Raw genomic sequence first — 24,915 nt, forward strand, 5'->3', positions numbered from 1 at the left:
GCAATGTGTAAAACCATGAACTTCATATTTCCTGTGATTGGTTTTTATTCCTTTTTTTCATTTCCAAGGGGTAGAAGAGGCTCCTGGGTCAAGAAATTCTTGAGGGGGAAAATAAATAAATAAAAATTGGCGGATAAGCCTAAAGTTGTGATGGTAGTGCTAGGCCCAGCCTGTGGGCAGTAGTAACAGGAATAAAAGTGATTAATTGATGTCAGGCTGGGTGCGTGTTTGTGTTTGGTTAAACAAATAAAAATAATTACCCACTAATAAGGCATATGATATATTTTTTAATCTTTTCATGTTACGAAGTCATGTAATCTAATGTTAACATTTTGAATTATAAACAACCCCACAAATGGGCATGATTAACATTTGATCGGTTAGGAAAAGAGGCCTGAAAATTAATAAATAGGCCCAGAAAATTTGTGCAAATGTAATATTTTGTGGGAGAAGGTCTTCTGACGGGAAAATCTAGGGCATTTCAGACAAAGATTCTGCTCTAGTTCAGACTCAGCTCCAGACCTCCATAAATATAGGACATCGCTTCGTTTTAAAACTGAATTGGCTTCTGTCCCCCTTGCTTTATTACATGGTTTCTTCAAGACTCTGCAGTAATATTGAAGTAATAATAGCAAGAAATCACAGTCAGGGTGAATTTAAAAAAATATACATACAAAAAGGGGGTTATCTAAGAAACAGACTTAATTAGCACTCTGCATAGATGTTGCCTAGTGACCAGATGGAATTTAGCTGGTTTCAAGGGATTGTAACATTTATAAACCTTCATGAGCTTTGCTGCGTATTTTCCAAACAAACCCTTATTTGACCATTGTTCTGTGCCTTTGGATTTCTTCCATTTTATTTTTGATTCAAAGTCTTTCCTCCCAGCCCCAGGAGCTTGTCTTTCTTGTTCTGAGATACGGTGCTAAGGACTCATGCACAATTCTGCAGAGTTTTTTCTTTCCAAGGGTATTGTGTAGACTATACAGTGGTCTTTAAATTGCATGGACTATATTTACTTCTGGATCAAAGGGCCACTGGTAATCACCTGGAGAAAGTTAGCACCCACCCCTCTCCTAGAAGAATGAAATATTTTGAGAAATATTAAAAAGTCAGAATATTATATTTCACTAAAGGAGAAACATGCTCCTGGAAAGCAACCCCCAACTTTCTTATAGCCCCAGCAGGACTGGGCCAGCCTATCTACAAGACCTTCAGCTTCAGGGTGATGGCATTAGCCCTCACTCTAGATCCAAACCAGGACAAAGCTATTAAGACACAATAGGAATTGCCCAACACTCTTTCAGAGCACCAGCCTCTTCACTACATCATCACCCTCCAAGCTTCAACCAAACCTGGGAGCTCAGACAACCTCAGCTATGATCCCTGCACAACCCCATGGGAGTCTGACAGCAACCAATAAAATACATGCTCTTGCCACAGGAATAGGAAGCTCAATTCACAGCCCACAGAGGGTATAAATAACCCTCACTCTGCACGCCATGTGTTCAGCTGCCCAGGACCTCAAACCCATGTGTTCCTGTCCATCAATAAACCAACTTTCCAATCAGTCTCCATGTTTCCAGTATCTTTCTCCCCACTTGGAACTGAATCAGATGGATATTTCTTTCAACACACCCAAACTAGTTCAGAACTATAATCTGCCTTTTCCAGACCAGCCCTGGGACCATCTTATAGCCCAAATGTGCCCCTGGAAATACCCCAGTTCTTACTTTTCCTTGTCTATAGCATTCATAAGATTGCAACTCTCTTTAAACCATGCAAACAACACAAGACCAGATATTTACTTTGGACCACTTTTCCTAACCTCCAACTATTCAGATTTTCTAGAATAGAACTTCCATAATTCCTATAAATGCATATAGTCCTCGACTTACAACCATTCATTTAGTGACAGTTCGAAGTTACAACGGCACTAAAAATGACATGATCATTTTTCACACTAATGACCATTGCATCATCCCTGATCAGAATTCAGGCGCTTGGCAACTGCTTCATATTTATGACGGTTGCAGTATCCCAGGATCCTGTGGTCACCTTTTGCAACCTTCTGATGAGCAAAATCAATGGGGAAGCCAGATTCACTTAAAAACCTTATCACTACAATTTAATAACTGCAGTGATGCATGTAAAAACAGTGTCAAGAGAGATTGCAAAATGGGGCAAAGAGCCATGATGGTGCAGTGGTTAGAATGCAGTACTGCAGGCTACTTCTGCTGACTGCCGGTTGCTTGCAATTTGGCAGTTTGAATCTCGCCAGGCTCGAGGTTGACAGCCTTCCATCTTTCCCAGGTGGGTAAAATGAGAACCCAGATTGTTGGGGGCAAGAGGCTGACTCTGTAAACTGCTTAGAGAGGGCTGTAACACACTGTGAAGTGGTATATAAGTCTAAGTGCTGGTGTTCTTGCTAACAACGGTCTCACTTAACAAGAGAAATTTTGGACTCAATCATGGTTGTAAGTCGAGGACCTGGAAGATACCAGTCTGGAATAAAGTTCAGCTGAAATGTACCTATTTAGAGAACAGCATACAATAAGCACCTTCTGAGGGAAACCCCGCATAATTTTGAGGTGGTTACTGCTCTATAGCCAATGCATTATGCAGACAAAGTTTTCGAGTTGTTAATATTTTATCAGACACTAAGGTTAAGGTGAATATGGGGAGAAAGAGATGCTGCCTAGTCAATAAATCTGTGAGGAAGGTTGGCATTAAAAAAAGATACAGAGAATGTAATTCTCCAAACAGTTTTCTTATGGGCAGGACACAGAACTTAGCTAGAACCAGAGGTGGTATTTAGCATGTTCTGACCAGTTCTGGAGAACTGGTAGTGGAAATTTTGAGTAGTTTGGAGAACCGGCAAATACCACCTCTGACTGGCTCCACCCCCATCTGTTCTCTGCCTCCCGAGTCCCAGCTGATCGGCTGGGTCTTCTTTTGTTGCCCTGCACAGGAGAACGGAGCTGGAAAGCAGGTTAGTGGGGTGGGGAGGGAAGGGGGATTTTACTGTATCCTTCCCCTGCCATGCCCACCAAGCCACGCGAACAGAACCAGTAGTAAAAAAAAAATTAATCCCACCATTGGCTAGAATCATACAAGGTCAGTCGTAAGATAGATGGGGACAACTGTCATAAATATGAAGCTGTTGTCAAGCAATCCAAATGTAAATCACATGACCGTAAGGAATGCTGCAAGGATCATCAGTGTGAGAAATGGACTCATAAGTCACTTCTTTCAGTGCCATTGTATCTTTGAACGGTCACTAAACAAGCTGTTGTAAGTCCAGGACTACCCGTACATCCTTTCGAAGATAAAATCTGCCTCGCTAAATGGCAAGGTAAGCTTGGATCTCTTCGCATTATGTGCTGATGAACTCGTGGATCTCGAGATGTTAATCAATTTAGATCATCTCTAATTACTGAATTGATACAAGATGATATTCAACCAAAGTTTTTCCCAACCTGGCATAATGTATAAGTATCCTTGGCAGGCGACAAAGACCGAGAAAATCATTTTGTAATTCTTCCAAGCAGGTTTGTTTGTTTGTTTATGTGTATATGCATGCATTCATTCATTCATTCATTCATTCATTCATTCATTCATTCACTCACTCACTCACTTATTTATTGTTTCTCACCAATAGACAGAATCTTGCCAAACCAAATCAAACAGGATGTCTCCTTGTAAGTGTGATGAGGCTTCTCTGTGGTGAAATATCACAGCAATCTAGGGCTGGAAGGTACCTTAGAGGCCATCTAGTCCAACCCCCTGCTCCAGCAGGAAACCTTATATAGTCTGGGTTATTTTGGTGTCTCTAAGAGGAAAATTGCCAGAAAGGAGATGGAGTTTCCTAGGATAAGGCTGCCGTGCAGAGGAAGGCAGAGATAGTCCTTGACTTATGACCACAATTGAGCCCAAAATTTTGGTTGTTAAGCAAGAGTACTGTTAAGTGAGATTCACCACGTTTTACTCAATCCATGACATCTCCTGGCACTAACAGTCATGTGCAGGCTAGGGAAGAACATCTGAAGGTGTGGGTAATGTTCTAATCTACAGAAGTTATCATTAAATGTGTGGCAGAAAGTGGACTCTGGGTGTGTTTTTCCAAACACAGTGAAGTTGAATGTGTATAGTTTTAGAAGAGCTGTGTGTATGTGTGTTTGTGTGTGTATATACAGTATATATACAGTATAGTATATATAGTAGATAATGTATCTTTTTGTGTGCCTATACACACTCTATACTATGTAATATGTATGTACACATATGGCATATATATATAGGATTAAATAGTGTATTTTGGATGTTCAGTAGTAGTAAATAAATAGACAGGGAAATTGTATCTCTTTGAGGCGAGGAGAGGCCAGGCAAGGCGCCCCTTGTCGTGAGTGCTGCCTGAATTGCTCTTCTTCAAAATCATGATGGATCTACTATCATTATTTTTTGCTTAATCGGATTATCTGTTGCCCCAAATAATTATAGGGGTAGAAAATGGGAGGAAGGGAGGAAAAAACAAGCTGGTAAGAACACACAGCACCTGAAAGAAAAGGCACGAGGAAAACAATACAAATGGCTGCATACATGCTGCTAAAAACTGGAACGCTCTATGGTAGATTCCGTATGGGGAACTCTTCGCCTCGTCAGATTAACCTTCTAAATTCTTTGATCAGGCTTATTTTTTCCTCCTTCTCTCGCCGCTTCTCTCTTCTCCTTGTCTCTTCCACGTCCCATGGTTTCCCCTCCCCCTTTTTTGTCTCCATAATGCACTTAGTGCTTCCCCCCACTCCCCTTTCCATAACACTTATCTTCCCTTGTTTTTGCTGCAGAATGGAAAGGAATATGTGCTGGATGAATGAGGAAGGTTTTCTCTTAAGGTTGGTTGTTCTGGGCAGAGGGGACGCATTACATAGTACCTGGAAGTCTATGGGTTGTCCATCACTGGTGGATCAAGGTGTGGCCTTCAGAGCAATTGAATTTTTAGCAGCAATCTTCAGCTAAAAATTGTATCATAATTTCTGACTTCAAGTGCTTTAAGCCCATGAAAAAGAGGAGGGGGAACAGCAAGTCTTTTCAACACAGCTAAAAAGGAATTTGGTTCTTGATGCATACAGGGGAAATATAGAACTCTCTGCATCAGTTTGTACGATCTGGGTGCTATTCAATCCCCATCTTTACAGTAGGAACAGCTATTTTCGCACTGCTTCTTGCTGAGGTTTTATTAGGCTGCGTCAAAAGAATTTTTAGTGACTTGTCCTTTATTTTTTAAATCAATTTTAATCCACTTTTCTCTTTAAATGAGTACTCAGGTGACTAATATTGGTTAAATAAAGCAAAAAAAAAAAAAAAAACCCAAAACACCTTTTCCAAAAGTTATTTTGGAATCAATTTTAAACCCCTGAAAACCCCAGCGGAAGAGATGCATTTTACAGACTTTCTAATAGAATAAAGCACAAATTCAGCTCTCAAGGAGGTTCTTTCCATAGTCTAGGAATGACTCCCCATGCTAGATAAGAAAACTTCTCACTAGCCTGTTGTTGCAATTGTTGGGTTAATTTGGTGATTTCCCTGAAATTATTTCATAATCCCGACAGTTCAGCTCTGAACCCTGCAGATTCTTGGAATCATTGTTATAAATCATGCATTCAAAAAAAATGTGTGCTCTTGAAACCTAAATAAACTCCTTGAACCGATGAACTACCAAATATAGCTTGGGGGGGGGGGGGATAAGTTTTTTTAAGCCATGAAAGCTTTTTGGTTTAAATCCACCTAGAAATGAGATGACAATATGTGGAGGATTTTCATTCTTTGGGTTGCAGTAGTTAAGTAGAGATTTGAAACTGTCTGGCAAGCCATGGGAATTTAAACAGAGATGAAACCTCTTTTTGACATGTAAAAAAGCCTGCACAATTTCCCCCCCAAAATGAAGTACCATGGATACTTCTGGATTTCTATATGAGGGCACATTTTTATGACCCTGCATGCATCCCTCAAACAACTTTTAGTGTTGTTAACACAATTAGAATGAGGCTGCATCTCTTTGGGTTTGTGAAGACGTATTATGTTGCTTAAGATCCCAGACAATTTCTATGTGTTCAGACAGATTGAATCTATCTATGATTTATTAATATCATGGACTTTATACAGAACGGCAATTAAAGAACCCAAGTATAATTTCCCTTATGGTGAAGAGTTCATTGCTTTCTTTTCAAGGGATCAATTCCTAAATGTTTCAAGGTCGATGGCAACGTTTTTATCTAGGTTTAGCTTAAAGGAATCAGCTTGTATTTTCTTCACATTGTCTTTGGCTTTTATGTAATTTATTTATATGCTTTTTTCCCCTCCCTAAACCACTATATATATGTTAATGTTTGTAAGTTTGATCTTGGGAATATAAATCTGTATATATAGCATCAACACAAAATCTCTAGAGCCGTAAAGCTTACAAACTTGAAATTTGGCATGTATGTTCCTCTTGGCTTCTAGGTGCTGATTAAAAAAGAATTTTTCGAAATGACCACTAGAGCATTAGTATTTCTTATATTATTAACATACTCTGATGCTAAGGAGTTCTACTCCCTCTTCCCCACCTGAAAAGAAATCTGTTCCAATTGCAAAATACAAGCAGAGGAGTTTCAGTTTTAGTTTCATAGCAGCAAGCAGTTTTTAGTACAGAACAGTTGAGCTAAGCCACGCCCAGGTTCCTTGCTGTCTCCTTGCTCACAGAGCAAATACTGTTTCAGTTTCCAAACAGCTCTCAACTTTCTCACACACTGACAGGATGCTAGCCAGATGAATGCTGATGGATGCTGGTAGGCAGAGGCAGAATTCCACCCCCCACCCCCTTTATTTTCCTCCCAAAAAACTAAGCCCGATCACATAGTTTCATGGCAGGAGTAGAACTCATGGTCTTCTGGTGATTGGCCCAAAGTCACCTTGTAAGCTTTTAGGCTAAGGACGGACTAGAACTCAGGGTCTTCTGCTTTTCTAGCCTGGTGCCTAAATAAGCAGTCATTTGGCCCCGAAAACCCAAACTGAGACACAAACTGAAAGTTCAGCTGATTGTAACCGAAGCAACAATGGATGCTTAAAAGAATAAGTCAGTACACTTATAAAATAGAATCTGGAACTTTTAATAGGTTGATAATGAGACTTGTGGAAGGAATTTTTTTTCTGATGACGGCTGCCTCATCCTCTGTCTTTCAGTATTTAAAAGCCACTTTCAAAGCAGCAGAGACCATGCATTTAAAATGGACGATATGGAGGGGGTGGCATAATTAAATACAGTATCTGTAGGTAGGAGTAATAAAAGAAGAGAGAAAGGAATAAGCACCAGGGCTCATGAGCCCTTCTAAAATGAAGCTCCTCTGGCAGGGATACAGCCGTGACCTGCTCTCTCTGCCACATCATGCTCTAAGGGACAGAATGTGGAACACGTCATGCACCCTTCCACAGCTCCAGGACTTTCCACCCAAGCCCGCTTTAGACGCCAAGCTTGTTGGCTTGAGTGAGGACGACTTTCAGCACCGGCATAAACGCTGATATTTCGCTGAAGTTGCTTGTGCTGACGATGTGGGTGTGGATGTTCAGCCCCTCGGTGTAGTTCCGGGTTTCAATGCTCCTGGCAATGTTGTGCAAACCATTGATTATCATTGGAGAGAGCTGGAAAAGGAAGGGGAAAATAAACATGAGAACCCTCCTTAACACGACGGTTGTTTCCCCACTGAGGGATCTGTTTGGACAGGAAAGACTCTCCAAATGGCTGCGTTAGAACGTTAGCCTTTGAATGCGCTTTAACAAAAAGCGGCTGCCGATAGGTAAGGATAGTTGCACGTGCCAAATATAATTCCCACCTGTGACTGTAGGACTGTAACTTTGTCGCTTGTATCCTGACGATTTATATTGACTGTTTCCTAGTATGATTCGATTGCCTGTTGTACCCTATGACGATCATTAAGTGTTGGACCTTATGACTCTTGACGAATGTATCTTTTCTTTTATGTACACTGAGAGCATTTGCACCAAGACAAATTCCTTCTGTGTCCAATCACACTTGGCCAATAAAAAGAATTCTATTCTATTCTGTTCTATTCTAATTGTATTCTATTTTATTCTATTTCATTTCATTTCTTTTATTATTCTATTCTATTGTATTTTCTATTCTGTTCTATTTTCTATTCTATTCTATCCTATTCTATTTTCTATTCTATCTATTCTATTTTCTATTCTATCTATTCTATTCTCTTATTCTATTCTATTTTCTATTCTATTCTATTCTATTCTATTAATTCTATTCTCTATTCTATTCTATTATTCTATTCTTTTTTTCTATTCTATTTTCTATTCTATCTATTCTTTCTATCTATCCTATCCTATCCTATCCTATCCTATCCTATCCCTCTTGTTCTCTTCTCTTCTCTTCTCTTCTCTTCTCTTCTCTTATTCTATTCTATTCTATTCCGTTCCTATTCCTATTCTATAAGGCTGTGGCTGTATCCTCTTTCCCTAACGCAGGGGTGTCAAACTGGATTTTTTGGAGGGCCAGATCAGCATAGTAGTTGTCCTCCGCGGGCCAGCCAGGGGAGGAGATGGGATGGATGGCCTCCTGCAGCAGCCTGACAGCCAAAATGGAGTGCGGGACCCATTTTTGGCCTCCATGGCCTCCTGCAGAACTCTGCCAGATGAAAATGGGCTGTGCAGAGTGGAGGCCTGGGTGGCCAAGAACAAGCCGTGTGGGGGCCTCCTGGGGCATCCGTGCGACACATTTCCAGCCAGCAGAGTGCTGCAGGCGGCCCTGGAGGCCAAAAACGGGCCATACGCAGGCCTCTGCACTGTCAGCCCTGGAGGCCATGTTTAAATTTGGATCTTCAGGGCTGCCACAAGCGGTGGATGGGCAAGCTGTGGGAACAGGAGTGGGGTGGATGGAGACAGTGTGGGATGTATAGCCGTAACAACATTTTTTTCCCTTGGGAGTCAAGAACATTCAGCCTGCACCTGGGGGTGGGGTGTATACCTGGGAGTCAACTACAGGTGGGACAGTGACCTGATCAGACCATGTGATGCCCATGTGGATGCAGGGGAAGGAACTTTGACTTTACTATGGTGGGGAAAACCCAGGGGCCTTTCCGATTCAGGTTTTCCCCGATGTGCCAATACAACATTTCTAAGAAATTCAAGCTTTGAGGAAAATGCCTGCTTTGGAGGCTTTTTTATTTTTTAATATTTTACTGAACATAACAATTAAAAACATTGAACATGGTGAAGTTGGTTTGACGTAACTTTTAGTCAAGATCACATATACCTATATATATTTTCCTATATACAATTATTCAAGTTTTGATTCCATTGGGGGCGTTACTTGGAACCCTGACACGTGCAGCCTGTTTTCGGCCAGCAGAGTGCTGCAGGAGGCCCTGGAGGCTGAAAATGGGCCACGGGACGTGTGTGCATGTGTGCGCATGCGCACACACCCTGTCCATGGCCCATTTTGGCTGGCAGAAGCACCACAGGCTGGTCTTTTGATATTTCCAGGCCGGCCTTTTAATTTAAGATTTAAGCACCTCACGGGCCAGATCCGGCCCGCGAGCCTTGAGTTTGACACCCCTGATCTTGACGCACTTGAACACTGGGCTCTAGCCGACAAAATGCAATGTCATTCACTGGATGCAAGAGATACGCATGGCAATATATAAAGCTTACCGTCTGATCTCTAAGCTTATCATACAGTAACTCCAGGCGTTTGTTGGCATCGTCTAATTTCCTCTTGGTTTGCTATGGGAGGAAGCAGAACAGAAAATTACTAAAACACTGTCTTATTCCACTGACAGAAAGCCACAGTTGCATTTACCGGTGTTTTCAAGGTCTACATCCATGGGGAAAGGAATGCAGTTAGAAATTTCACTTTGATTGATTGATTGAAATTTCACAAATGATTGATTAATAATGATACTAGGGTATTCAATTTTTGATTGATAATATGAGCTATTATGCAATGTAACTGTAACTGAAGACTACGAAATGGATGCACCAAAAAAAAATTGTAAACCAACCGGCACACTGCTTGTATGCTTATGGAAGAAAGTTTGATGTTTTTATATTTTGTTTGTTTTTGTTTGTCTTTAAAAACCAAAAAAATTTACAAAAAAAAAAAAAGAAATTTCACTTTAACCATTTCTACCCCGGGAACACCTTGCATTCAGACTGAATGCAATATCTAAGGATTTTTGCCCATGTTAAAATCTGGTGTAGTTTGTCCTCTTTGCCATCCTCCAGAGGTGCCATATCTTTGAATATCTCGCTGCTCCCTTTGGAGAACAGGAACGGGTGGGGATGTGGGGCACATGTGTTGGGATTTTAAATATTTTAATATGCTGCCGGTTCGCACCAGTACCAGCGAATGGGTAGTGCTGGTGAGCAGTTAGCCCTGCCCACCTGCCCTTAAATGTGCTTTATTTCCTTGTTCTTGAGCTCAGCTGATTTGTGTGGCAGAGCTGATTGCCGCGCCTCAGCTGTTTTACTCACGAGCACTGAATACAAGGTCAGTTTTGAAGCTTAAATTCGGTGGTTTATGAACATTGTGCGTGCGTGCAAATCACACTCATAGAACCAGTAGTAAACAAAGGGTGAATCCCGCCACTGCTGTCACGTGACGTTTGTGATGTTTTCCCCCTTTATGGAGCTGGGGTGGGCGTGGCCTGCGTGTGATGCATCTGGCCCAAGGGCCACCAGTTTTGACACCCCTGGCCTAGAAGCTACAAAGGACAATGGCTCAGGATCAAGAAAAATAAGCTTCTTAATGCAGGCTGAATCTAAGTTCTGGATTTGCATCCTCGTAGTAGGAAGAAGAGAATACTCAATTCTGGATCCTCTCCAAAGAAGAACCGAGAGGTGGTTCGTGACATAATGTCAACAAATAATTCATGTCTCTTCTATCTAGCTTCCACTGGCTCTATGGACCTGTCAAACAGAACAGAACCCACTAATTTTTCTGGAACCCTTGGCATTTCCTTGTAGGTCCCAGGATGGTGTCATGCTCATCTCAACCTTTCCCATTATTTGTTCCTACTATTGCTTCTATCATTTCCTAACCCTTCCCATCTTAGCTGGGGATGGCAGGCACTATAGCGCTTATCACAAACTGAATTGGAGAAAATGATTAAATGTTTCTCTCTTGCGAAAAGAAGAAAAAAAAAGGGTTCTCTTAGTAAGTCAGAGAGCTAACAGGACTACGACTGTCATCTATTTCCCATTTTAGACATAGCTGTAAGTGGCTATTTTGCATAGCATTACTGTTTGCTTCCCAAGGGTGCTGGCAAGCCCTAAATTTCATCAGGGCTTCTCAGAGGAGAGGCTCCCTCTGTGACCCACTGCATAAATCACACGGCAGCTGCACTTCTGCAATTTCCCTGATAACCTGATTACATGAAACAGGGGGAGAGCTGTGCTAGGTGTAATAAATCAGCTCTGGTGCGACTTGTCACCTAATGATGGATGCCACAAGTTACGGATGTATGATTGTGTAAATGTAAAATGCATTTCAAAAAAAAAAAAAATAGCAGAGCTGGCGTGTCCTGTGAAAGACGTACCGGATCTGTAGCTGAAGAGAGACACCTCTGGATCAAAGCTTCAAAAGTGGACTTTAGGATAAGATGTTCCTCAGGAATGGGCTTTTTTGTGATCTTCTCCGTGGGCAGGGATTGCATGTGCTGGAGAGAGAAAGAAATAATTGATTTTGTCAGTGTGGGTGGGAGTGGGCTTGGTGGTTTCTTGACTGGGCTGTTGTTTATGGTTAGCTCCTTTGGAAGTTCTTGCCAAGGGACAAGCCATTACAATATAAAATGAGAGCAACCCCCCCCACGCCCTACTAGCACTGATGATGTTACCTAATGTAGTAATGAAATGTCTGCGAGGAAACAACCAAGCTCAGAGAGCCCCACGGGCCCCACAGTTCAATCCTACAGATGTTCTCTTCTATCGGTTCAGCATAGTTCATATCATAGTCAAAGTTCAATCACGGACAAAGTTCATGTCATAATTCTTTTCACAGACAAACTTCAGTGGGAGGGACTAGGGGGAGGGGAATGGCAACTCATAAAATATTTCTATGATCTTTTTAGAGTTGCCAACGGGAAGGGGGGGGGGAGCAGTGCAGCCGCTTGCAAACCAAAACTGCATTCCATAAATGTTTTCAAAGATAATAACTAGGTGACTGAAGTTTCTGCTGTGCAAAATTCTAACTGGAGAGCATGATTGATGACTCTTGGCTATGGATGTGTCCCATTGGAGAATATGAATTATGATACACCCAGGGGGTGGGGAAAAACCAGGGTCAAGGGTGACGATGAATTTTGTGTCTCAGAGTCGGCTACACCCAGGCAGTGCCGGACATGTTAACTCCCAATAAATCCTTTTTGAGTTTTGGAAGTTTGGCTCAAGACTCATGATTTAATTGGGGTAACTGCCGGAATCCTGACAGGAAATCACCCCGGTGGAATTTCCTGAAGACCTTCCTGCAGACATTATTCCACAATTCCTCCTTTAGCAGACATTCTCCCCATCGATGGCGTTTTCAGCCTCCGGAGTTCTTCCAAAGGTTCCGGAGAAGACTCTACCATGGACAAAGTTGTGCATGCATGCACCTCTTGAATTGCTAGCCTATCAAAACCAGCTTACCTGCACTGTGTTTCCTATCGGAGCTCCTGGTGCTCCTTCCATGCTAGATGCCGATACGGCGGGAGTCATGATTGTCTGGACCCCTGGCGCTGCAACGTTCTGGAAGGGGTTCTGTAACCCTGGCTGGCCCGGAGGCAGGTGGGAGGGCTGGAAGGGGACCTGAGTCAGAGGCGGGGCCGAAGTGGGAGGCTGCTGCAGCTGAGCTTGTGGGTCTGACAAAGGAGTCATGATGGGGGCCGTGATGGGAACAGGAGGCAGGAAGGTATCAGGCACCTACAAGGAAAACAAGGAAGGAAGGACGTGATGAGGGTTGGCTAATTAAAACGGCTGACTAATTAAAATTCAGTGCCACGTTTTTCAAGGTTTTAATGTTGTCAGACATCCAGAGCTGTTGGATATGAGATAAGGGGGGCAAATAAATTTTATAGATAGATAGATAGATAGATAGATAGATAGATAGATAGATAGATAGATAGATAGATAGATAGATAGTATACAGAGATAGAGAGATAGAGATGACAGAGATAGATAGTAGACAAAGATAGAGATAGATAGATAGATAGATAGATAGATAGATAGATAGATAGATAGATAGATAGATAGATAGATAGATGAGTCAAACATTGCAACAAGAAAAATATATATTGGAATTTATCAGTTGAAGTAATTATGGGAACGACTTCATTTTATTACCCTGAATTTTTTAAAAAAACCTAGCAGGTGGTATCAGCTGACTGGTTTAAAAATATCCATGAAAATTAACTTTAGTATTAAAAACTTGGTAATATGCCTTTTAAACATGTAAGACAATTGACTAGAAAAAGACAGGCAGCTGTTTCCAATGAAAACTGCCATTAAAATTTTTCTTCGTTGCATATCATAAAATCACACCCCTAAAATTTGGATTTGAACAAAAATCCCATCTCACCTCCCCTCAATCTCACATGACTCAAATGTTATTATCTTTGCCATTCTTTTCCAAATGATGTTTTAAATTAGGGATCCACAACATTTTCTGGACCTAGGGGCAGCCCTTATTCAGGGCTGTCATTTAAAAAGAAAAAAAAACTGCAGTTAAGAACAGGACAGTGCCATTGAATTTCTATTTAATTAAGATTAAACGTGGTTACTATTAACTTTCCTTAACTTATTTTTAGTAACTTTCTAATTCTGTCCGATTCGCAAATCACAATTCTGTAAGAATGTTTTCAGCATCCCTGCAACATTAAGTTGCATATTTCCACTGTTTAAGGGGAAACAATGACATGTTTATCACTTCTGCTGTGGGCTTTTTTTTTTTTTTTTTTTTGCAGGACTGTGTATGTGCCTCAGCATTTCACATTTTCCAGAGTTGCTCTTTTGCCCATTAGGAAAGCAGTGAAAAGCCATGAACGGTCCAACCTGCATGCCATTCTGAACAAATACTTGATGCTTTGGGCCACACAGAAAAAATACAATCCCCATCACTCCATTAAAGCAATAATACATTTTTGACGTATTGTTTTCCCAAAGGAGTAGATGGAAGGGGTGGAAAAAAGAGGAAGCTTGCAGTCATTGTGTTTGAAAAGGGCTCCATCCCTCCATCCTGCAGGGTTAAACCCTGGCTGAGCATTATTTGTCCGCCAGATTGGTACTGGTGCGGTCAAGAAGACTCAGTGGCAAGGACAGCCATGTGTCTGCCTCCTGAAGGCCAGCGATCCCATGGCAGACCCAAGAAAAGGTGGATGGATTGCCTCCAGGGGGGGCCTGAAATACGTGGGCGTCACCCTTGGATGGAACCCAATGCAAACGGCTTTGTCGACAAGCGGACCCTGCCATCGCACGGGAATAATGCTGGGAAGGAGAAGACTGGTCTTTATTGGGGTTCACACCTATGTAGCTAACCTGTTGTGGTTAGCCGGCAGCAGGTGCGGATGGCTGAGCAGAACTAGGACTCAGATGAGGGGCCAGGACCATCAGGGAGTGGACTGCGGCCTTCAGAGATTGTGGGGGCTGGCAGCAGTGATGAGGAGGTTCCCGAGGAGCCTGTGCCAAGGGCATGTGCGCAAAGGATTGTTCGGAGGAAGGAGCAATTACAGCAGCACAGGCGACTCGGGAGTAAGGCTGCAGGGTAATGGCCCCTCCCTCAAGAAGATAAAAGCCAGGTTTGGAAAAGGGTTCTTTGCAGAAAGCAAAGAAGCTCAGCTTGTGGACATCTTAGTTCGTGTTTGGAAAATCTTGTAAATTAGTTCTTATCTCTGTTTTTTTAAGCATCATTGACAAACGACTTGGCAAGGCTCTTTCTTGTCGGAGCTAATTAGTGGAAAACAGCCTTTTATCTGTAAAGGAACAGAATTTGTTATTGAACCTTAAAAGGTGGGGGCTGCTGCCTTTGTCTGTGTTTGCTCTTTGGGAACCCGGGGTTGGGTCCGAACACTAACCTTTTTCTTCTTTCCAGCTCTGCTCAGAGCAGGGGGGTCGTTCCAGCCATTCTGGGGACCTGCGAGAAGAACCAAGAGTCAGTAGGGTGGAACAGCCATTACAAATTCCAAAGAGGGGGGGCTTTGAGCAAAACCAGGTTTCACAGTCGACCACCAGGAAGGAGTCTGGGTCAGCTCTACTTTACTGTTTTCTGTTGCAAGCGACAATATAAAGGAGAAAGGGCTACCCACACCCCCTTGGCTCTGGTGGGAAAGGTGGAATTTAACTCTTGACAAGGAAATTGATAGAAGCCAATGGGGGAAACTGCCAACGGAGTGTTGTTCTCTCCATCCCAGGTCAGTGGCTTATTATATGGGATTATAATAGGCTGGGTCAGAATCTCTTGAGGTTAGACCATAAGGAAGGCTCTGCCATGCCCATCTGGCCCAACAGTCTGTTCTCACGGTGACCAACCAACTGCACGAGGAAGCCACCAACCTCTCAGCAGAAGGCTGTTGTGGTCCTCAGGCAGCCTGCAGAGATGGCATCAAAGGCGGATAGTGGGGAGGAACATGGGCCTGTCCGGGAGTCTGGGGGAGACTCGGACAAAGGTCCTGCGTCCAACACAGAGATAGGGCCAGGGCCATCTGGGAGTTATGTGCTGACTCCAGAGCCTCCAGAATCTGACAACAGCGAGGCAGAAGAACAAACGGAGCCTGTTCCCAGTGCGCGTATGCGCAGCAGAGCTGCCAGAGGGCAAGAACAGTTAAGACAAAAGGGGCGACTCGGGAGTAAGGCTTGGAGGTGATTGGCCCTCCCATAAGATATAAAGGAGGAGCAAAGGGACAGGAACCTTTGCAGGAAGCAACTTTGTTAATACTGCTCGGTTTGAAACCTGAAGTTCTGTGTTGAATTTGTGCTCCGTTTGGCCTTGAATAACTAATTGGAAATTTAGTAATTGGCAGCATTTCAAGGAAGAAAAAGGTGCATGCTTATCCTGAAGGACTCTGGCAGACTTCCATGGGACTCTTTACAAACTGTTTGAAACTCATTACAGGCTGTGAATGACTAAAATTCACAGCCGTTGAAATAAAGAAAAAAGGGTTTTGAGATTAATGTGTGTTTGTTAGTGTCTCAATAAGCCTTGTTCAGAACAATGGCCTTCAGGGGCAGTCACACCGCCATCAAAATTAATAGTTATTCATCTCCAGGACTTTTGTGTATTGGCCTAATACTTTTGGGAAGCTTGGCAAGCTGGTAGCCCATAGCACCTTCTACATGTGCTTCAAGCTTCTAAGCTAACTATTCTAATGCTTAAAAGAATGATTGTCGTATAGCTTTTTCAGTTCTAAACAAGGATGCTCGAGGAAAATGTAAAGCTAAAAAAAAAAAAGCTAGGGTGGAAAATACTCTCTCAAGGTCCATGGTGAGAAAAAAAGACAACCCCAACTCCTCACATTAGGAGATCTCTATGTGCACATTGGGGAAAATGTGAGCTCAAATGAAATATATCTGTCCACAAGGAAATGTGCTTTGCCCGAGAGATCAGGCTGGGAGCCGATGTGCAACGCTAAAAAGATGGGTAGATAATCCGCAGAATATAAATCTAGCTTTGTTCAGTGCTCCTGCTTTTATGATGCTGAGCACATTTGAATCTATTAGCAATCGTTTCTCAGAAAGTCCAACTGAAAATAGAGCTTTCCTGAATGGCAAAGCTGTAGGAGCACATAGTCCCAGTGGATATTTTACCTCTTATTCAGGAATTCCCCAGATTCCGTCCTAAAAATAATTTGGAGGGTACCCAGAACTCAATGTTCTGTCCTTCATTCATTGCAAGGATTGTTTCAAATAAAAACAAAGAACACATTTGTTGCACAACAGTGCCTGTTTTCACCAAGGCCTTTCAGAGTAATTTCTCTGGGGTTGGGTTTTTTTTTTTAATCATGAGGTTATCTAATCGCATTTTTTAAAAAACTAATCAGAATTGGAGAACCTATAAATCTGCCAAGTAAATGCGAGAAATGCACCAAGTGCAAACCATCGCTGTTCGCCTTTGTAATGACGGAACTGTACATTTAGCAGCCATCAATACAGTTCACATCTAGGTCTCCCAAGATCTACCAGGCATAAGAAGTATCAATTCTGCTTTATAAGAATTTCAGCTTCGTGTTTGTTGCTTTTAAAAATGAGGTGAACGCACAAAAAATACTAGGCAAGAGAACATGACCAGTATTCGGTCAAAATGCAGGGATTGGCCACTTGCTGGATTTAAGATGACCAATGATTTAGCATTCTGCATTCCCCTTTCATCAACCAGCCAAAAGCATAACAGAATCTCAATAATTTATAGAGTGCCAGACTGCAATGGAGCAAGTGAAACTGAATTTTTCCCTCCAGCAGATGCCTCCTTGCCTGGCAAATGAGGGGACGCTAGATATACAAATTATAGTTCCTGGCAGCTGCATCTCTTAAACTCCCTGATTTATGTTTTCCACAACATAATGAGAAGCGAAGCTTGTTTTGCGTCTTAGAAACTTTGGCTGAAAAGCTATTGCAGTTTTGCTTCCTGCTTCTCTTCTCCTCCTGAAATCTGAGTGTTGGCTAATAAGGTCTGTTCTGAGACACTATTACCTGGTTGTAAAATTTTGTCTTGGCATCCCAAACATAGGGCATGTGGACAGTTCTTTCTCTATGACAAGCTTGGATCTCTTTGGAGATTATTCCAGCCTGGGCATTATTGCTACTATCATTATTATCTACAAGCGATGGAATGAGTTGGCCTCAGATGAAAATGTTCATGATGTTTTTTTTGGTTCTTTATCTTGAGGGGGTGGTGTCTACTTGAGGAAGGAGCTACATGCAGCCCTCAACATACAAACATTCCTTTAGTGACTGTTTGAAGTTACAACGGCACTGAAAAAAGCAATTTACGACCATTGTGTAGCATCCCCATGGTCACGTGATCAGAATTCGTAAGCTTGTGCAACTGGCATGCAATTATGACGGCTGCAGCATCCTGGGGTCATGTGATCCCCACCTGTGACCTGCCCAGTTGGCTTCCAACAAGTACAGTCAGTCGGAGGAAGCCAGATGTGCTTAACAACCGTGCCAATCACTTAACTTCAGTGCTTCACTTAACCGTGACCAAAACAAAGGTTGCAAAATTGGACACGACTCTTTTAACCATCGCCATGTGTAGCAATGGAAATTGTGATGCCAATTGGGGTTGCAAGCATATTGGGTAATTTCTGTAAAACTTTTTCATTTGCATCAATTACCCAAATAATTCCATCTTCGGCACCATAATCCCCCCACCGCCCGCTTTTTAAAACACCATACGTATTTTCCAGGCTAGGGGTACTATTTTAAAGATTGCATTTTGGTCATAACACGTAGATGAATTTTCTTGCTTGTTACAAAAGCTGTTTTACTCACTATAGAATTGACTGGACATGAATATTTTGCAGAACAATTATTAAGAACTTCATCATCTGTTTTAACGACTGATCAGAGCCTCGATTGGAAAACCCAGATTAGTTACTTTATTTTATGATCATTTTCATTTTAAAAAATGTTATTGGAGGCTAAATTTCGTTGAAATTTACTAAATTTAATTCACTCGGAATTTGAAATAGCGATTGCATGCAATGCTAGAGATTCAAACTTGTTAGATTCTTTTGTTGGGTTTCATTTATTTTACAACATAATTCACCTTGCAGGAAACTGGCTTGGTCTTGTAAATAATGATATTCTGCAGGTAAAATACAAAAACAACTTAGGAGATATTTTAAACTACATGTTACGAACGATTATTCGTTTTTTCTTTTTCTAAGTTTGTACTTGGAGATACAGTAAACACCACGAAAGCCACATTTGTATCATTCTCCACATTCAGCCTTGGAATTTTATCAAATATGCAATAAATGTACATAATGCTCTCAGCCCCAACGAGGATTCCTTATTTGTGGGTTTAACATGTTGTGCAAACTGCAGCCACTGGAGGTTAAAAAGCTTGGTTTATGGCTCAGACATAGTGTGAACCAATTAACTTGAACTGAGCTCAATTAAAAAAGTTAATGAAATTATGGCTTGTTGCAATATGCACAATTGAATTGGTGATTTCTATTTCTTATTACTGAAATGGGAATGGGAAGGAGAGTGTGTAAAACGAGCACAGACTTGATTAAAAATGGAAAGAATTGCTTAGGCAGCTTTTCCTCTCTGCAGTAGAGTGTAGCTTCTAAAACCTTTCACTCTGCAGATACTTGCAGTCTTACTACTCATAGTAAAATGCCCATTCCTCCAGATGTACCTCTGATATGCCGGCTGAGGGTTTTTATTTATTTATCTGTGTCCCTCCTTTATTATTTTTACAAATAACTCAAGACGGCAGACGTATCCAAAACACCTTCTTCTTGCTAGTTTCCCCACATCAATAACCTTGTGAGGTGAGCTGGACTGAGAATGTGTGACTGGCCCAAAACCACCCAATCGGCTTTCGTAGTTAAGGTGGGACTTGAACTCAGTTTCCCGCTTTCTAGCCTGGTGCCCTAAACCACTAGATGAAATTGGATTATACTGGTTAAAGACAATAGTTTCTGAAAGAAACCATGTTGGACAAAACTGTATAGTTAGATCAATGTAATAAGGTTGGAGGACAAAATGGGAAAGGAAGACATCCTTGAATAACTCGTAGGGTTATTCTGCTGAGAACAATGTCTTCCCTTTTCCTCCTGTATTCAGAGATGCAGTGGAGGCATGTCATCCTGGAGAACTTTGTGGTGGTCTCTTTCAAATAATGTGCTTGCTGTTAATGTTCTCACTGAGAAATTTCTCAGAAGAAAAAAGAAAAACAAGGAAGAGCTAGTCTTGAAATCCTGCACTGTGGAAGTTCTGGAGAAGTTTGTCTACATCTCAGTTCATGGTTCCTAATTCGGTTTGGAAGATACAAGGGCAGCATTGTAAAAAATAAAACGGTATCAGTGGGACCACTGTCCATTGGCTACCTTTCACCCTTCCTGGATTCACAATGAGAAAACAACACCTGTCCTATGGTTCAATACCAGTCTGATCTGAATAGTCCTAAGGACAATAAGGAGACCTACTGTCTATCCCTCCAATTTTGTGATGCTAGAAGTAGACATTAGGCTTTGAAGACCTCTAAAGATCAATCCATCCAGGTCAACAAGCGGCATAGCAAATGTCCAGCTGAAAGCAGTAGATGTTGTGTGAGGGAGTAATAGATGGGATTACTTGATAGCCTTACTTGATGTTTCCTAACACTTCATTGTTTTATTTGGAAGCTGGCCTTGGAGTTGACATTCTCCTTAAAAACCAAATTAATCAGAGTAGAGCTGGAAGGGACCCTGGAGGTCTTCTAGTCCAGCCCCCTGCTCAAGGAGACACTATACTATTTCAGACAAATGGTTGTCCAGTCTCTTCTTAAAAACCTCCAGTGATGAAGCACCCACAACTTCTGAAGCAAGGTGTTCCACTGATTAACTGTCCTCACTGTTGGGAAGTTTCTCCATAATTCTAGGTTGCCTCTCTCCTTGATTAGTTTCCATCCACTGTTGCTAACAATGAAAACAACTATATTTATAGCTATAAAGGAAATTAAAAACATAGGACTTTTGCTTAACATTAATATTATTTTAAGTAGTTATGGTAGTCGCCAGATAATAAACAACCTTGACATGGCCCTATTTTGTCAGGAAAGGAGTTAGGTCATTTGATAAGACCCACATTAATGTGGTGTCCTGCATGAGATAAACGGGGGAGGGGGAAATGCATGGAAATACAACAACTGCTTCATGGCAGGTAAGAAGCAAGGACAACAGGATCATGCAATGATTTGGTCTACTAGACTTGGTGATTCACTCTTGAGCCATTTATAAATCAATTCCTTTTAGGTGTTGGGTGGATCTGCCAACAATACAGCTCCATGTGTATTGATATGGACGTAAGTTCTACCGCTTTCATCGGAACTTACTTCCAGGTAAATAAATTCAGGGTTATATATACAGCTTTGAATAGGGAAGTATCTGCCTTAGCCAAGTCTTCTGTCTTAAGAAGAGTCTGCAGGTTGAAACAGGATGACTAAGGTCAGACTTCAATTCCCAGTAATTGAAGCTGGGCAGGATATAGATTGTGAGTTTACAGCCTGGGAACAATTCGTCCTGACAGTGAATTTGCGAAGCATCCTAATCGTTTTCCTTCCAGGAAAGGGCAACCATCTTAAATCCTTACAAAGGCACTTGTGGAAGTGGCAACATCTCAACTAAGCCTCCACTCTAATAGACAGACAGAGGAAATCTTTTCCCACTGATAAATCAAGCCCTCCTCACTTTCCATTTAGGGTATTATCCTTTTTAAAAAATGAGGGAATATTAAATTACATCAGTAAAGGAACAGGTCTATTATTAATGCATTAAAGTGTGCCCAAGACCAAAGGGGAGAAAAGAGGAATAAAAGCAAGGTTAAAAAGATTTTAAAAGCTTGTTTTTTAAAGCCACACCTTGTCTATGCCATGCTTAACTTAAGAGCAGCAGATGTTTTATCATGCACACGCGCTTCTGTTCAGACCCTGGGGGGGAAACTGCATTTCTTAAATCAGAGGTTCTTAGTCCCTAGTCCATGGACTGGCACCAGTCCAGGGCAGGCCAGTAACTGGGTCCCACAAACCAGCGAAGCTCCATCCGCCATATGCTGGTAGCACATGAGACCACACCCCTTCTGGTCCACGACAAAAACTCTCTCCATGTAACCAGTCCCTGGTGCCCAAAGGTTGGGGGCCTCTGGTTTAAATGGCTTTTCTCAACTGCTTTGCAACTGGAAGGGCAGACACTTCCAAATGGATTGAGAGTGGGTCATTGGTTGGAATTACGACATTTGAAAAAATAAATAGGCCAGATTTCAGAGAGGTGGGCCAAACATGACTCTGAAATCACTTAACGCTATAGAATCCATTAGATCAGATCCACTCCCAGCCTTTGCAGCTTGGCGGATTGGCAAGGAGGCAGAGTGGAGAGAGAGGATGGTTTTGTGAGCGTGCGCCACTTTCGTAAATGCAGCTTCGTGCTTCTGCAGCCCGGTTTCAAACAGGCTAAGGCCTGGCACTGGGCTGCAGTCTGTGGGTTGGAAGACCCCTGAATCAGATTACACTGCTGAAGTGGGAAGGGCAAGTTACTTAATCCTAACTATCTGTGGAGATTCTCAGTCATCCAGGTCATGGTTGTCCCAACGGTGCTTTTTCAAGAGGCAGCTGGACTGCCTACATTTCGCTTCTCATCCAAGAAGCTTCTTCCGCTTGAAGCGAAGCTTCTCATCCAAGAAGCTTCTTGAGAGCTGAAGAAGCTTCTTAGATGAGAAGCAAAAAGTCTTCAGAGAAAAAACCGAAAATCCAGTTGCCTCTTGAAAAAAAAAGTACCTTTGGATTAAATCCTAACTAATTTCTTGCTAGTTTTTGGAAAATTTGTTTCTGAGAAGTGGGGGGGGAGAGAGAGATGCTAAGATGTCAAATAACATTTTTCATACCTAAAACAGGTATGAAAAAAAGGAGTACTCTCAGAATAACATTTAAAAACACTGCCCCACCCCCTTGTCAAACATCACATCTTTGCCCTCCAGTGGTCTCTCTCATAAAATGCAGCAGAAAACTGCAGCATTCTCCAAAAATGGCTGAAGCCAAGTGGCTTCAAGAAAGTGCATACACTTTCTGCCAATTGAAAAACAACAACTTTGTGCCTTCTACCGTAGATAAGTTGGGATTACAATTCCCATCACTCCCAGCCAGAGCAGCAGGAGAAGGAGCATGGGTAGAAGCATAAAAATAAGGTGCACCAAGAATGCCATTCCAAGAACCCGTAAAGAGATAAGATCTTGGAAGTCCAGAAAAGTTTAGTGTTTAGACAAGGATGTGAAGGAACCTGCCTCCATATCCCAGTCAGATGTGAAGTTGTTACATTCTAAGGTCAGGAGTCTCCAGGCTTGTGGACTTCAACTCCGATGCTGGCCGGGGAATTCTGGGAGTTGAAGTCCACAAGTCGTAAAGTTGCCAAGTGTGGAAGCCCCTGTTCTATGAGGTTGGTTGCGTGCTGGATTCACACATCATACTGAAGCAGTTGTGAAACAGATCGTACTGGCTCTGGCACCAGATCCTGGTTAAAATAAAACCCTGGCTTGGCACAACGCAAGAAATCAGCTACCAGGTCATGGTTTGGTTCAATTCTCTTGTGGTTGGCGACATTTACATTTACATAAGCGCTCCAAACTTCTTGGAAGGAAGGATGAGAATAAACATGTCAGTAAATAAAAAGAGCAGCACGCTAATGTCACAGCAAGGATTCATGGCTGGTGAGTCACAGATTGCAAACAATAGCTAAACAACCCTGGGACAGAACCAAAATAGACAAAAGAGCCAGATTCTCTTCTTCCCCAGTCTCTTGAACCAAACAGCTTGCTGCTCCTACACGCTGCCGATTCAGAGCTGCCAATTCCTTCTGACAGGCACAAACAGGCGGGCTGTCTTTTGGTGAGCAACTGTATGGTGCCTTTTTAACCAATAAAGTTAATGGAAGCTGCTTTTCCTAATTATCCCATAAAGCAGGGCTGTCAAGGCCCGTGGGCTGGATCCGGCCCATAGGATGCTTAAATCTGGCCTGGGAACATCAAAGGACAGGCCCTGGTGCCTCTGCCGGCCAAAACGAGCTGCGGCCGGGGGTGGGGGGGAAATGCAGCTCCCGCACGGCCTGTTTTCGGCCTCCCCGGCCTCCAGCAGATCCTTAACACATAACAGATAATCAGAGTTGGAAGGGACCTTATAGGTCATCTAGTCCAACCCCCCGCCCAAGCGGGAGACCCTACACCATTTCTGACAAATGGCAGTCCAATAACTTCTTGAAAGCTTCCAGTGATGGTGCTCCCACAATTTCTGGGGGCAACTTCTGTTCCATTGGTTGATTGTTCTCACTGTCAGAAAGTTTCTCCTTATTTCTAGGTTGTTCAGCTTCCATCCATTATTCCTTGTCTGGCCTTCAGATGCCTTGGAGAATAGCTTGACCCCTTCCTCCTGTCTGTGGCAGCTCTTCAAATATTGGAAGACTGCTATCCTGTCTCCCCTGGTCCTTCTCTTCACTAGACTCGACATGCCCAGTTCCTGTAACTGTTCTTCATATGTTTTAGTCTCCAGTCCCCTAATCATCCTGGTTGCTCTTCTCTGTACTTTTTCTAGAGTCTCAACATCTTCTTGTAATGTGGTGAACAAAACTGGATGCAGTACTCTAGGAGTCGTCTTACTAAGGCTTTATAGAGTGGTATTAGTACCTCACTTGATCTCAATTGTATCCCTCTGTTAATGCAATTTAGGATTGCATTAGCTTTTTTGGCTGCTGCTGCACAATGTTGGCTCATATTTAGCTGGTTGTCCACTAAGACTCTAAGATCCCTCTCATGGTTACTGCTATTGAGCCTGGTTTCACCCAGTCTATATGTGTACTTTTGGTTTTTCTTGCCTAAGTGTGGGACTTTACTTTTCTCTACACTGAATTTCATTTTGTTAGATATGGCCCAGTGTTCTAGTCTGTCAAGATCCATATGAATATTGAGCCTGTCTTCTTGGGTGTTAGCTATTCCTGCCAGCAGCACTCTGGGTCGGGAGGCCAAGAATGAGGTGTGTGGGAGCGTCACAAGGCCTCCGTGCGCCCCTTTTTGGGCTGGCAAAGTGCTGGAGGCTGAAAATGGGCCATGCAAGCGCTGCACACTGCTCCTCCCTGCAACCCCATTTTGGCCAGCAGAAGCCACCGAGTCGTTTTTGGCCAGGAGAGTGCT

At 42.4% G+C, this 24,915-nt stretch overlaps 1 protein-coding gene across 29 annotated transcripts in view; it reads right to left on the reverse strand.

Moving 5' to 3' along the window:
* Positions 1-7,132: 7,132 nt before the first annotated feature.
* SEC31A (SEC31 homolog A, COPII component) overlaps positions 7,133-24,915 on the reverse strand; it is a 63,667-nt gene continuing 45,884 nt past the window's right edge. For 15 of the 29 annotated variants that reach the window (XM_087935826.1, XM_087935829.1, XM_087935814.1 and 12 more), the window contains 5 exons: positions 15,108-15,166; positions 12,688-12,960; positions 11,601-11,720; positions 9,715-9,786; positions 7,133-7,677 (listed from right to left, as the gene is read on the reverse strand). In XM_087935826.1, coding sequence (XP_087791952.1) covers positions 7,498-7,677; positions 9,715-9,786; positions 11,601-11,720; positions 12,688-12,960; positions 15,108-15,166 — 704 coding nt within the window. In that variant the 3' untranslated portion in view covers positions 7,133-7,497. Of the gene's footprint in view, positions 7,678-9,714; positions 9,787-11,600; positions 11,721-12,687; positions 12,961-15,107; positions 15,167-18,799; positions 18,839-24,915 lie in introns of all 29 variants that reach the window. The other 14 variants (XM_087935824.1, XM_087935820.1, XM_087935807.1 and 11 more) reach the window with 1 other exon arrangement.

Source organism: Pseudonaja textilis, chromosome 6 (genome assembly GCF_049901715.1).
Source record: "Pseudonaja textilis isolate UNSWEBS1 chromosome 6, rPseTex1.2, whole genome shotgun sequence".
NCBI lineage: Eukaryota > Metazoa > Chordata > Lepidosauria > Squamata > Elapidae > Pseudonaja > Pseudonaja textilis.